Here is a 14,638-nt window from a genome sequence, read left to right on the forward strand (position 1 = left end):
TGAAGCAGTACTCCGGCGTTCCCAACTCTCGTGGGGACATCTTGCAAGGTTTCGTATGTAAACAAGTCTCCACGCTGTTTGGGATGCACCAGCTGCAGCCTCGCAGACGAGCAGTCCCAGTGTGTCTTCTAAAGTGTCTCTTAAAGTGTCTTCTAAAGTGTCTTCCTCAAACACGTCCATTGTTTATGTTTTTAGCGACAAGCGGACAACATCAAATCCGTTTGTTTATGTCTCCGTCGTGGCTCAACAGCATTACAATAATACACTTCAGGAGTGGGTGTACATATTTGGACCAATCAGATCGTTTTTACACAAATTAGTCAAAACAAGACAAAGTTGACATTTTTAATTTAAAATATAACCGCATGAGTTTTCCTGATGTGATAACCTGTCAGAATCAGCTTTGGTTGTGTTTGTTTATGTGCTAAAAGAGTGACTGAGAGCTGTTTCCCCGTTACAATGGAAGTGATAATTCATGGAATGGATTCATAGTTTGCTCATAACAAGGTAAGAAAACAAACCCTCTTTCTGAGGTCCACACATGCTACATCAAATATATTTATTGACACTGCTTAACCATTTTGACCAGCATTGACCAGGATCCTTACCTAGTAACCGCCACTAACGTGTCATTGGCCAAGAACGGGCTGGGGTGGGACTTAGAACGGGCTGGGGTGGAACTTAGAACGGGCTGGGGTGGAACTTAGAACGGGCTGGGGTGGGACTTAGAACGGGCTGGGGTGGGAACTTAGAAGGGGCTGGGGTAGGACTTAGAACGGGCTGTAGTACTGTCCTAAACTCACCAGTGAAGCCTTCAGTGGAGCCCGGCAGGCCTGATGGAGTGCTGTGGTGTCCATGCAGGAGTCCACCACTAGATGGCAGAGGGGAGTCATCGTGGTGGTTGGAGAGCTGCACAACACACGCACAGGCACACACACACACAATTGCATCATCTTCCTTTTTAAAATAAATAAATGAAATACGTTACCAGGAAATAACACTGGAAGTTCCACCTTTACAAGACTTTAATCAAGGTTATGTGAGATGTCTGAGAGTGTAACACATGGAACCAAATGGACCCTGAACAACATGACGTAACGATGTGTGTGTGTGTGTGTGTGTGTGTGTGTGTGTGTGTGTGTGTGTGTGTGTGTGTGTGTGTGTGCGCGCGCGCGCCTGACTCACCAGTCCAGGCAGGCGACTGGCCAGGCCCAGCCCAGTGTGCGTGCGTGCGTGCATGCTGTGCGTGTGTGTGTGTGTGTGTGTGTGTGTGTGTGTGTGTGTGTGTGTCGTGCGTGCGTGCGTGCGTGCGTGCCTCACCAGTCCAGGCAGACGGCTGGCCAGGCCCAGGCCCGCGGCGCTGAAGCCCGGCGGTATCCCCAGGCCAGACGTCAGCAGGCTGTGCATCTCGGCCAGAGAGTTGGCCGGGCCGCCAGGCCCGTGGCGCCCGCCCTGCCCGCGTTGGAGGACGTGGATGGCCTCCTCCAGGCGGTCCTCCATCTTGTTCTGGGGTTGGAAAGACATAAAATATGTTCTGGTGTTGGAAAGACATAGAATATGTTCTGGTGTTGGAAAGACATAGAATATGTTCTGGTGTTGGAAAGACATAGAATATGTTCTGGTGTTGGAAAGACATAGAATATGTTCTGGTGTTGGAAAGACATAGAATATGTTCTGGTGTTGGAAAGACATAGAATATGTTCTGGTGTTGGAAAGACATAGAATATGTTCTGGTGTTGGAAAGACATAGAATATGTTCTGGTGTTGGAAAGACATAGAATATGTTCTGGTGTTGGAAAGACATAGAATATGTTCTGGTGTTGGAAAGACATAGAATATGTTCTGGTGTTGGAAAGACATAGAAGACCAAATGCTGAATGGAGAAGAATGTTGTCGTTGGAGAGACAGTGGTGGAAACGGTACTCAAATGTACTCGTTACTTAACACTAATCATGCTAAGGCAGTCTTTTCTAATGAAACCGTGGGGGGCCGTAGACGTGTATACCCGTCTTTAACCGAGCTTCTGGTTTGGAATATAAACGCGTCTAGAGAGACTTTAGACGTGACAGCGTGAGGTAGTACCAGAAGATAAGGCCTCACGACTCGGGCGGCAGTGGTTCAGGGTTAGAGTGGCTGGTAGAACAGCCGGATGAGAACCGCAAGGTTCCCGGTTCCATCTATGTAAAGGTGTATGAATGTGTGTGTGAATGGGTGAATGTAAAGTGCTTTGGATAAAGGCACTATATAAATGCACCATTTAGGAGTGAAAACCTAGACAGCTACGTTTCAAGCTGTTCTTGTATTCTGAACTCACCAGGGCCTGAAGTCCAGACGAGACTGGACTGACCAAGGCGTGAAGTCCGTGCTCGAAGTTGGGTGAAGGAGTGGCCTGACCCGAGGAGCGAGTCCACTGGGAGGCAGAACCTGAGGACAGGAACCACCCACCCACCCACACACACACACACACACACACACACACACACACACACACACACACACACACACACACACACACACACACACACACACACACACACACACACACACACACACACACACACACACACACACACACACACACACACACACACACACACACACACACACACACACACACACACACACACACACACACACACACACACACACACACACACACAGGGATTAAAGACAAAGACAATCTCATGCAAAGGCTAAAACTATATAATTTAGATAGATATGTGTGAGTCTTTTTGATACAGAGACAGTCATGGTGGCAAGACTTAAGTCTTAAACTTAAATGATGTGGAAACCAAATGGACCCTTATATAAGTGTTACTCTTGAGAGCGCTCTCCTCATGCAGGTGTTTATTGTTATCTGCATTACTTCATTTACCAGAAGTCTACACAATTAGAGAATGTAGAATAATTGTTGTTTTGATCAACGTTTGCCTGTTATCTCTCCAAATGGTACCAACATCAATTCAAATTGTGGACAAAATCTTATCCAACGTAATAATGGACCTTGACATAATATGCTAAGCAATCCACTAGTTTCAAATCATTTAAGTTCCCCTGTTGGCCCACCAGATGGTGCTGTTGTGTTGTGCTCATGACAAGGATGGGACACATTTTAGAAGATTTCCATCATTGTCTCTGCTGCACACTGATTGGCTGGCTGACTGGCTGGCTGCTCAAACCTGGTCTCTGCTGCACACTGATTGGCTGGCTGGCTGCACAAACCAGGTCTCTGCTGCACACTGATTGGCTGACTGACTGGCTGCTCAAACCCCGCATCTCCATATTTCATCATTTCTATGTCTTATAAATGAATGTGGTATTTGTGTACTCGTCTGTTGCACGACAGCAGATCTACAAGCTCACAGCCTGACGCGACACATTGTAGAGTTTGTAGATCGGCTGAGACTGTGATGACACGCCCAGAATCACACAAAGTTGAAAGTGTCTTATTTTCTATATAAATATTGAACCAACTAGTTCAATATTTATCAGTCTGGCCTCGTGGCCAGACTGATGCCTTTTGCAATCTTCAAATGCTTCCGTCGTACAGTCTGGAGCAACGGAAGCTCCGATCATGAGTAAAATATAAATGCTTCCGTCGTACAGTCTGGAGCAACGGAAGCTCCGATCATGAGTAAAGTATAAATGCTTCCGTCATACAGTCTGGAGCGATGGAAGCTCCGATCATGAGTAAAATATAAATGCTTCCGTCATACAGTCTGGAGCAACGGAAGCTCTGATCATGAGTAAATAATAAATGCTTCCGTCATACAGTCTGGAGCGATGGAAGCTCTGATCATGAGTAAATAATAAATGCTTCCGTCATACAGTCTGGAGCAACGGAAGCTCTGATCATGAGTAAATAATAAATGCTTCCGTCATACAGTCTGGAGCAACGGAAGCTCTGATCATGAGTAAAATATAAATGCTTCCGTCATACAGTCTGGAGCAACGGAAGCTCTGATCATGAGTAAGCGATATAGCCCCACTTCCGTTTCGTCTTTACAGTTGCGCAAATCTATCCTAAAATAATAAGCAATTAGAAATAATCTAAGCATACATAGCTTGCAGTTTAGCAAAAATTAACCCATTTAGACCTGAGGATGATTCTACAAATGTCTTCTAGATCCTGACAGTTTTCTGAAAAAACTGTCAGTGATTCTCAAACTATTTCATGTCAAGGACCCCAGAAATTATATGTATTTGGCCGCCGACCCCCATGTGAAAATATGTTGTTCCAGGGGCCGCGCGGAAACAAAGATTTGAGTTAAAAACGTTCGCTCTGAAAGAATATATATTCTTTAGCACTTGCCCTAGCCATGACATTTTCATGTAGACTTAGATAGCCTTTTATGTAGACTTAGATATCCTTTTATGTAGACTTAGATAGCCTTTTATGTAGACTTATAGTATTTTCATGTAGACTTAGATAGCCTTCTATGTAGACTTAGATAGCCTTTTATGTAGACTTATAGTATTTTCATGTAGACTTAGATAGCCTTTTATGTAGACTTAGATAGCCTTTTATGTAGACTTAGATAGCCTTTTATGTAGACTTAGATAGCCTTTTATGTAGACTTATAGTATTTTCATGTAGACTATAAAGTATACATGCATAGTTCCATTATATAGATATTCATTATATAGATATTCATTATATAGATATTCTACAAGCTCGTAGCGCGCCACTCGGTGCCGTGCTACGAGCTTGTAGATCTGCTATTTTTCAATAGCTAAAGTATAACAAAATGCTTAAAACACCAAAAGGGGTTCCCGAGGCGCGGCACGGCGAGGCGTCACTCACCTGATATGGCCTGAGGGGAGCCTGACGGAGTGGACGGAGATGGAGGGTAGGTGGCGCTGTTGTTGTCTGAGGGGTAGATCTACACACACACACACACACACACACACACACACACACACACACACACACACACACACACACACACACACACACACACACACACACACACACACACACACACACACACACACACACACACACACACACACACACACACACACACACACACACACACACACACACACACACACACACACACACACACACACACACACACACACACACACGCACGCACGCACGCACACACACACACACACACACACACACACACACACACACGTCAGACTTTTTCTTCATATGTAAAGGTACAATAAACAATGGTTCTCAACGGTAGTTTTTTTTTAAAATGGAACCAAAAGGACCCGTACTGTCCGTTTGGTTCCATGTGTACCCTCTCAGAGCTACAGACCTCTTAAGGGTTTGGTTCCATGTGTACCCTCTCAGAGCTACAGACCTCTTAAGGGTTTGGTTCCATGTGTACCCTCTCAGAGCTACAGACCTCTTAAGGGTTTGGTTCCATGTGTACCCTCTCAGAGCTACAGACCTCTTAAGGGTTTGGTTCCATGTGTACCCTCTCAGAGCTACAGACCTCTTAAGGGTTTGGTTCCATGTGTACCCTCTCAGAGCTACAGACCTCTTAAGGGTCCGTTTGGTTCCATGTGTACCCTCTCAGAGCTACAGACCTCTTAAGGGTCCATTTGGTTCCATGTGTACCCTCTCAGAGCTACAGACCTCTTAAGGGTTTGGTTCCATGTGTACCCTCTCAGAGCTACAGACCTCTTAAGGGTTTGGTTCCATGTGTACCCTCTCAGAGCTACAGACCTCTTAAGGGTCCGTTTGGTTCCATGTGTACCCTCTCAGAGCTACATACCTCTTAAGGGTCTGTTTGGTTCCATGTGTACCCTCTCAGAGCTACAGACCTCTTAAGGGTCCGTTTGCACACGCAGCCCACCATATACTGAACATTTGGCCGATAATCCGACATCTGATTCTGATCAATAGCGCGGTCAAGACGAAACATGGAACACTTGTCATCAAGGTCAAGGTAAACTTTATTGTCCACAAGGGACATTTGTCTTGGGCTTTCACCCCAGCTACAGCCACACATAAAACATCAACAAAAATGCATTACAGAGACAACATTACACAATTGCACACATGATGTGGATAATATAGCCTCACACAGTTACTGCTGTTTCAGAGCCTTGTTCAACATCTTGGTTGATGCAGGTACTTCCACTTTGGTTCTTTGTATCTTCTCCCAGAGGGCAGAAGTACAAACTCGCCATTTAAAACATGGGTAACATCACTGACGATTTTTTGAGCCTGTTTTAATGTAGCCTGCTCATAAATAGACTGCAGAGAGGGGAGTCGTCTTACCCCTATGATCTTCTCTGCAGTCTGCACCAATCTGAACAATTTGGACAATACCGAACCAAACTGTGATGCCAAACCTGACCAGGCTTTCCAAGACTGCTCGATAGAACACTAACACAAATCTTTGGTCAACACCATGAACCCTGAGACGCCGAAGGAAGTGCAGTATTTGCTTTAGTTTACTACAGAGACTGTCAACATGTGTATTCCAAGTTAGTGAGTTTTCAATACAGATCCCCAAGTATTTCTATGAGGAGACCTGTGAGATGGTCGAGTCATGGATGACCACAGGCCTGTGATCACCAATACTCTTGGGGTCAAACACCATCTCCTGTGTCTTCTTAACGTTAAGAATAAGGTGGTTGTCATCACACCACTTTACAAAGTTCTGTACCTCTAAAAAGTAGTCAACTACATCCCTATCGTTATCCAGAAGGGCTAAGATGGCAGTATCATCCGAGAATTGAATGATGTAATTGTTCGGGTTGCCACTTCTAGACTCATTTGTATACAGAGTAAAAAGGACAGGTGAGCTAACGCAGCCCTGAGGTGCTCCAGTACTCAGGGTTCTGCGCTCTGACATAGTGCCATTCACACTGACCCTTTGTGTACGTTTAGTTAAGAATGAATGGTACCATCTAATAATAAGAGGATGGACATTAAGGTCCCTCAACCGCTTTATTAAGAGATGTGAATGGATGTGCGTGCGTGCACCCGTGCGTGCGTGCGTGCGCCTGTGCGTGCGTGTGTGCGTGCGTGCGTGCACCCGTGCGTGCGTGCGTGCGTGCGAGACAGGCATGTTGTTGAAGGCTGCTTACCGAGGCCAGGGCTTTTCCAATCTCATCCCCGGAGCTTCCAGGAGCTGATCCTCTAGCTGGTGGGAGAACCAAGACACACGGTTACTAACATCTACTCAATGTTGAGGATCAACTAGGGCCCAGGGCCCGTGGATCAACTAGGGCCCGTGGATCAACTAGGGCCCTAGTTGATCAACTAGGGCCCGTGGATCAACTAGGGCCCGTGGATCAACTAGGGCCCGTGGATCAACTAGGGCCCTAGTTGATCCACTAGGGCCCTAGTTGATCCACGCAGAAATCCATATTATCTTGGTCCACGGGCCCTAGTGGATCCACTAGGGCCCTAGTTGATCCACAGGCCCTAGTTGATCCACGGGCCCTAGTGGATCAACTAGGGCCCTAGTGGATCAACTAGGGCCCGTGGACCAAGATAATATGGATTTCTGCGTGGATCAACTAGGGCCCTAGTGGATCCACTAGGGCCCTAGTGGATCCACGGGCCCTAGTTGATCCACGGGCCCTAGTGGATCAACTAGGGCCCTAGTGGATCAAGTAGGGCCCGTGGACCAAGATAATATGGATTTCTGCGTGCTCCTGTATCTTTCTGTGCTGTCATCATGCTGTTACTGCATGCTCGGTACCGTTGACAGGGGGGGTGTTATATTTACCCATAATGGCGTCGGTACCGTTGACCGGGGGGGTGTGGTGTTATATTTACCCATAATGGCGTCGGTACCGTTGACCGGGGGGGTGTGGTGTTATATTTACCCATAATGGCGTCGGTACCGTTGACCGGGGGGGTGTGGTGTTATATTTACCCATAATGGCGTCGGTACCGTTGACCGGGGGGGTATGGTGTTATATTTACCCATAATGGCGTCGGTACCGTTGACCGGGGGGGTGTGGTGTTATATTTACCCATAATGGCGTCGGTACCGTTGACCGGGGGGGTGTGGTTCTGGACAGCGTAGCCGGAGGACCCAGAGTGGAAGCCGGAGGGATGAGTGGCACCGTTCACCTCGCTGGCGTGGAGAGGGTAGTTCTGGGGGGAGAGGGGGAGGGGCTGCCTCTTCTGGGGGAGGAGAAAGATACATTTTAAAATGTAGGCATTTAATCAGACTCGAAATCCACAATTAAACACAGAATGCAGAGTTAAAGTCTCTCTCTTCTAGCAAAAACACAAGAGGAACTAAAGTGAATTGGACTGTTTGGACAGCAGCCCTAGTGCTGCCCCATTCTGGACTGTGTGGACAGAAGACTAGCTGCCCCATTCTGGACTGTGTGGACAGCAGACCTAGTGCTGCCCCATTCTGGACTGTGTGGACAGCAGACTCTAGTGCTGCCCCATTCTGGACTGGTTGGACAGCAGCCCTAGTGCTGCCCCATTCTGGACTGTGTGGACAGCAGACCTAGTGCTGCCCCATTCTGGACTGGTTGGACAGCAGACCTAGTGCTGCCCCATTCTGGACTGTGTGGACAGCAGACCTAGTGCTGCCCCATTCTGGACTGTGTGGACAACAGACCTAGTGCTGCCCCATTCTGGCTCACATTCAGACATGAGATCTCAAAGGTGTCTGAATCTAGATCACAACCTGGTTTTGATTAATTATGTAGCACTAGTTACAAATGAATGAATTATAAATATATACAAATTGATGTTTTTTTTCTCTGTGTACCTAAGGGGGCGGGGCTGAAACTCCATCTCTTTACACCTTCTGTAGCATCAGTCTACTTTAACAATAGAATATCACAAACATCATAATAATATGTGCATTATTATCGTAATATGGGTCATGCATGTCAGCGAAGTTCACACCCACAACACCAGAGGGAGCTCAACAAACCATGTGCAACCCAGATTCGGCACAAACAAGGGACTAAATTGTGTTTGCCACCAAAATGGCATCCCTTGACTCCTTCAAAACAGCTCTAAAGGGCACCTACGGACGGCTGCAATTCAAAACTGGCCCCCATAAAATCTGAATCCACCCCCCCCCCCCCCACCCCTGTTCCCCCTCACTGTATATGTTTATTTTCCCTTGTTACCTCCTTATATGATTTCCTGTTTTGTTTTTGTTTTTTTAAATATAGGTGTATATTTATTTGTATGTCCCTAGTAAAATGTTGCCATGCTGCCACTGGGAACTGTAGTTCTAGAGGCCATAGGGCTTTCACTTCTAGTGATTTTTACTAGTAAACTAGTTGCCTAGTTTACTAGTCGACTAGTTGTTTAACTATACCTACCTATTATGTAAAATAATAATAATTGTATTTTATTTTTAATAATATTTGTACATTTAAAAACTGTGAACATTGGTGACTATAACTATAATCTACCTGATCTTGAGGCCTACAAAAACGGGAGAAAACTAGTACCACATCAACTAGTACCAACGAGGTCAACTAGTGGATTTACTAGTGGACTAGTAAAGAGATAAGTTAACATAGAAAGCACAGTGAACGGTACAGTCGGTCGGTCTCACCATTCTGTCCTGTGGGTTGATGGCAGTGAAGGAGCCGGCCTGGCCCAGGTGGGGGGAGTTCCCCAGCATGGCCGAGTATCCGGGCTGCACCATGGACCCTCCAGGAGACCCCCACGGGTCAGGGGAGGGGTGGAGGCCTTCTGTCAGGGAGGAGGAGGAGGAGGAGAGGGAGGATGAGGAGGGGGGAGGAGGAGGAGAGGGGGAGGAAGAGGAAGAGGAGGAGGAGAGGGAGGATGAGGAGGAGGAGGAAGAGGAGGAGGAGGAGGGAGGAGGAGGAGAGGGAGGAGGAGGAGAGGGAGGATGAGGAGGAGGAGAGGGAGGGAGGAGGAGGAAGAGGATGAGGAGGAGAGGGAGGAGGACGAGAGGGAGGGGGAGGAGGAGGAGAGGGAGGAGGAAGAGGAGGAGGAGGAGGAGAGGGAGGAGGACGAGAGGGAGGAGGAGGAGGAAGAGGAGGAGGAGGACGAGAGGGAGGAGGAAGAGGAAGAGGAGGAGAGGGAGGAGGAGGAGAGAGAGGAGGAGGAGGAAGAGGAGGGAGGAGGAGGAGGAGTAGAGGGAGGAGGAGGAGAGGGAGGAGGAGGAGGAAGAGGAGGAGGAAGAGGAGGAAGAGGAGGATGAGGAGAGGGAGGAGGAGGATGAGGATGAGGAGAGGGAGGAGGAGGAGGAGAGGGAAGAGAGGGAGGAGGAGGAGGAGGAGAGGGAGGAGGATGAGGAGGAGGAAGAGGAGGAGGAGAGGGAGGAGGAGGAGAGGGAGGAGGAGGGGGGGAGGAGGAGGAAGAGGAGGAGGAGGATGAGGATGAGGAGAGGGAGGAGGAGGAGGAGAGGGAAGAGAGGGAGGAGGAGGAGGAGAGGGAGGAGGAGGAGAGGGAAGAGAGGGAGGAGGAGAGGGATGAGGAGGTGGAGGAGAGGGAGGAGGAGGAAGAGGGGGAGGAGGGGGGGAGGAAGAGGAAGAGGAGGAGGAAGAGGAGGAATAGGAGGAGGAGGAGGTGGGGGGGGGGGGGTAACAGCCACAGGACAGGAGAGACAATGAGAGCCACATATGAGACGTGTCACATTATTGTGACAACTTCATTGAAGCGTGATGATGGCCGCCGCGCCGCGCAGCGCACAGAGGCGCCGCGGGGCGGCTACGAACGCCAGCCTGAGGCAGGCGGAGGAGGAGGAGAAAAAGAGAGAGAGGGGAAAAAGGGTCCCCAGCGGTCTCTCTCTCTCCCTGTTGACTCACGCATACGCTTAAAAAGATGCTGATGTTCCCGAAACAAAATATGATGCACAAATCAGTTCAGGCATCCATAATTTCCGGGGCATATGAAATTAACAAACTATTTCAAATGCTCTTAGAACAATTAAACACTTACAAAACAAAGCTTACAACGTGACACATTGTGAGCGACGCGCTGTGAGAGCTTGTAGATTAGCTATGTCTGCAGCATCACCATCACCACACGACAATTAATAAAATAAGGCTTAAGTGGTTTTAAGACTCCAATCTAAGTAAATATCATCCGTCTTGATACTGAGGGTATAAAAGGCTTTATCCAAATGTCATGGAGGATTCTTTTAGGATTTTAACACCCCGAGTGCACAGGACGAAGTTCTTCGCCCTGACGGAGATTATTGATATCAAAACCGATCGCATCGCTCCACAGCCTGGGAGCGTCTGTTGCGCAACATACGATGTTGCGCAACAGTGGGACGTCATCGAAAATGTTCCCACCCTGTTTAGCCGACGAGACTTAAAACGTGAATAACTCTTGATCTAAATTCTAAATCATTCCGTCCAAGTCTAAGCAAAGATCCTGTGTTAGACGGCCCACCGCGGTCCCGTCGCTAGTCGCGATAGAATTAATAAAACCTCCCGTTGTTGTCGATCGCCTCTAGAGTGTTTTGGCTACATCTAGCTGCTACATCCACATCCGGGATAACATCCGGTGCGTCGGTAAAAGTGCTCCGCTGCTATAAATCGTTGGGCGCTCTGATTTAATGGATTAAATAACCCAGGGCGTTCGGGGTGTTAACCATTCCGGTTCCTTCCCAGGGCCCCTCAAAAAGGTGCACTTGTATTTTAGGGAGTAAGGTGCCCTACCTGGTATGTAGAAGTAAGGTGCCCTACCTGGCATGTAGAAGTAAGGTGCCCTACCTGGTATGTAGAAGTAAGGTGCCCTACCTGGTATGTAGAAGTAAGGTGCCCTACCTGGTATGTAGAAGTAAGGTGCCCTACCTGGCATGTATAAGGGGGCAGTAAGGGGGCAGTAAGGGGGCAGTAAGGGGGCAGGGTAAGGTGCCCTACCTGGCATGTAGAAGGGGGCAGGGTAGACCCCTCCCGTCTTGGAGGCAGGGTAACCACCGGCTCCGTCTCTGTTGAAGTCCTCAGTCCCTGTGGCCGACGCATACACCTGACAGGGAGAGAGAGAGTTAATGGCATTGATCAACAATACTAATAATAATAATAATAATATCTCAAATTTATATAGCTCTTTTCTGAGTACACGTTGCATGTGGACATGAGGAAACAACACATACAAACACTAAGACTACGGAATAAAATCAATAAAAACAGTGGAATGAGATAAGATCTCTATTTGTCACTGTATGAGAAAAACAATGAGACTTGGTTTAGTGCATCCGTAACACCAACACACTGGCTGGGCTGAAGCTCAGGGCTGAAGCTCAGGGCTGAAGCTCAGGGCTGAAGCTCAGGGCTGAAGCTCAGGCTGAAGCTCAGGGCTGAAGCTCAGGGCTGAAGCTCAGGGCTGAAGCTCAGGGCTGTTTCAATCACTACAGAGAGTCAAAGACTTAGGGCTCCGTTTTCCTCAACGCTAAACCCCTTATCCCTAAACTACTAAACCCCTTATCCCTAAACTACTAAACCCCTTATCCCTAAACTATACTAAACCCCTTATCCCTAAACTACTAAACCCCTTATCCCTAAACTACTAAACCCCTTATCCCTAAACTACTAAACCCCTTATCCCTAAACTACTAAACCCCTTATCCCTAAACTACTAAACCCCTTATCCCTAAACTACTAAACCCCTTATCCCTAAACTACTAAACCCCTTATCCCTAAACTACTAAACCCCTTATCCCTAAACTACTAAACCCCTTATCCCTAAACTACTAAACCCCTTATCCCTAAACTACTAAACCCCTTATCCCTAAACTACTAAACACCTTATCCCTAAACTTCCTTTTTGCCTTCTTGCCTTTTTCTTTTTACTATTTTGAAAAACATTTTTGAATAGTTCAACTAGTCAATCTACATTGACACGTTTTAACTATTCAAAAAGGTTTTGCAAAATAGTAAAAGAAGAAGTTTAGGGATAAGGGGTTTAGCGGTGATGAGTGGTTAAACTGAAGTGGCATTGATACGTTCCAAATATAAGTATTCTGAGACACCCCTGGACTCAACGCACCCTAGGGTGTCACAGGCTCAAGACACCCACTGTGAGATACCCTGCTTAAATCCATACAACGAGAGAGAGAGAGAGAGAGAGAGAGAGAGAGAGAGAGAGAGAGAGTTATTGCCATGACTCATGAAAAAACTGACCACTAGGATTTACTAATAATCCATGTGTGTGTGTTTGAGAGCCTCTGTGTGACCGTACAAGAAGACAGCTTCTCTTTAAGCTACACTGATGACAAGCTATACTTTTCAGATTAAAAAAGCCTAACTTTTGAAATCTGAAGGATAAACGGGACAGAAAAGTGGACGACTGTGAGTTTGCGGTTGTTGAGGTTGACGTGGCGTGAGGCCTTGATGTGTCCTCGTTTCGACTGCGAGAAGAACACAGTTTGCCGGTCACTGCTACAGAGCTGACAATGAGGTTATATCTTCCCTTCTTCTCTGGAGTCCTGCCTCAAAGCAGACCAGAGGTAGAAACCTGTCGTTCCCTGATGTCATCGCTAGGGACACAGGCATCAGTAAGCAGGAAACTGGGGATGGCAATGAAGGACCGGGAAGTCTGGCGTGGCATTATGGAACATATGATCTCGAGCACGGTCGAACAACACAAAAGCACCAACAGTAGCAGATTTACAAGATTGTAAATCTGCCATCAGATCACTGTGTTGATGCTTTTTGAATCTGAATCCTGAAAAGTAACACTTTTGGACGTATGCGGTTTCCACCCGACAGAGACAATGTTCTGGTGTCGACCAGGACTCTAAAACATTAGAGTTCTGACTGAACCGAACCGGACCCTAGAGGTATACAAGGATAGAGGGAGGAGCGACAGCCCCGCCCCCAAACCATTCATTTCAGTAGAAGTTGCTCAGTGGTGTTTTGAAGCACCCGGAAGTACCGTTATAACTAAATGGCTGGAGTGAGCGGAAGTTAAAGGACAACTTATTTCAACCAAGGTTCATGTTTTAGGTTGTTATTAGAGAAAGTAAAAGATGAGTGTTCATATTTTTTTAATTTGCTGCTTTCTTTCATTTTAGCTCTTTTTGACAGGGGGGCGGGGGCATTCGAGCATGGGGCTAAATATGTATTTTTTTACAAAATGTTATGGTGATTTATTTTTGTATTATTTACTATAGTCCTAATAAACCCCAGTAAATGACATCTGGCCACAGAAGATCACAGGATCTACTGAATGTGAAGGTAGCCTACTGGGGGAAGGCTTATACTGTGTGTATAGGCTCAATACTGTATGTCAGTTTGACACATTCAGTAGATCCTGTGATCTTTTGTGGCCAGATGTAATTTCTTGGGGTCTAGTATGACTATAGTAAATCATAAAAAAATAAATCGCCATAACATTTTGTAAAAATACATATCCCCATGCTCGAATGCCCCCGGCCTCCTGTCAAAAACGAAAGAAAGCACCAAATGAAAGAAAATTAACATTCACCTTTTAGTTTCTCTAATAACAACCTAAAACATGAACCTTGGTTGAAAAAAACTAAAGTTGTCCTTTAAGCCCGGACCTCAAATGTATTGCTACCGTCTGCTCTGCAGCGCGGCACAACAAGCACAACACACACAATCGCAGATGTGGAGGCATTACATTTAACTCTGTCTCTACCTGCTCACAACACATCACAGCTACTTCTTAACACAATCAGCGCCGAGATGTCTTTCAATATAGAAGCTCGGGGTGCCGAGAAGAAGATAT

General features: G+C 46.9%; 1 protein-coding gene across 1 annotated transcript in view; it reads right to left on the minus strand.

Annotated features, from left to right (window-relative positions):
* The window catches only part of LOC306927372 (transcription factor E2-alpha-like), an 83,305-nt gene that overhangs the window by 25,210 nt on the left and 43,457 nt on the right, over positions 1-14,638 (minus strand). The window contains exons 7-15 of the mRNA XM_079507083.1: positions 13,194-13,295; positions 11,809-11,914; positions 9,522-9,661; positions 7,957-8,110; positions 7,060-7,115; positions 4,805-4,883; positions 2,315-2,424; positions 1,321-1,506; positions 804-909 (exon numbers count right to left, since the gene is read on the minus strand). Of these exons, the coding sequence (XP_079363209.1) occupies positions 804-909; positions 1,321-1,506; positions 2,315-2,424; positions 4,805-4,883; positions 7,060-7,115; positions 7,957-8,110; positions 9,522-9,661; positions 11,809-11,914; positions 13,194-13,295 (1,039 nt within the window). The remainder of the gene's footprint in view (positions 1-803; positions 910-1,320; positions 1,507-2,314; positions 2,425-4,804; positions 4,884-7,059; positions 7,116-7,956; positions 8,111-9,521; positions 9,662-11,808; positions 11,915-13,193; positions 13,296-14,638) is intronic.

The sequence above is a fragment of the Electrona antarctica genome, assembly GCF_951216825.1.
Source record: "Electrona antarctica genome assembly, chromosome: 1".
In the NCBI taxonomy this organism is placed as follows: Eukaryota; Metazoa; Chordata; class Actinopteri; order Myctophiformes; family Myctophidae; genus Electrona; species Electrona antarctica.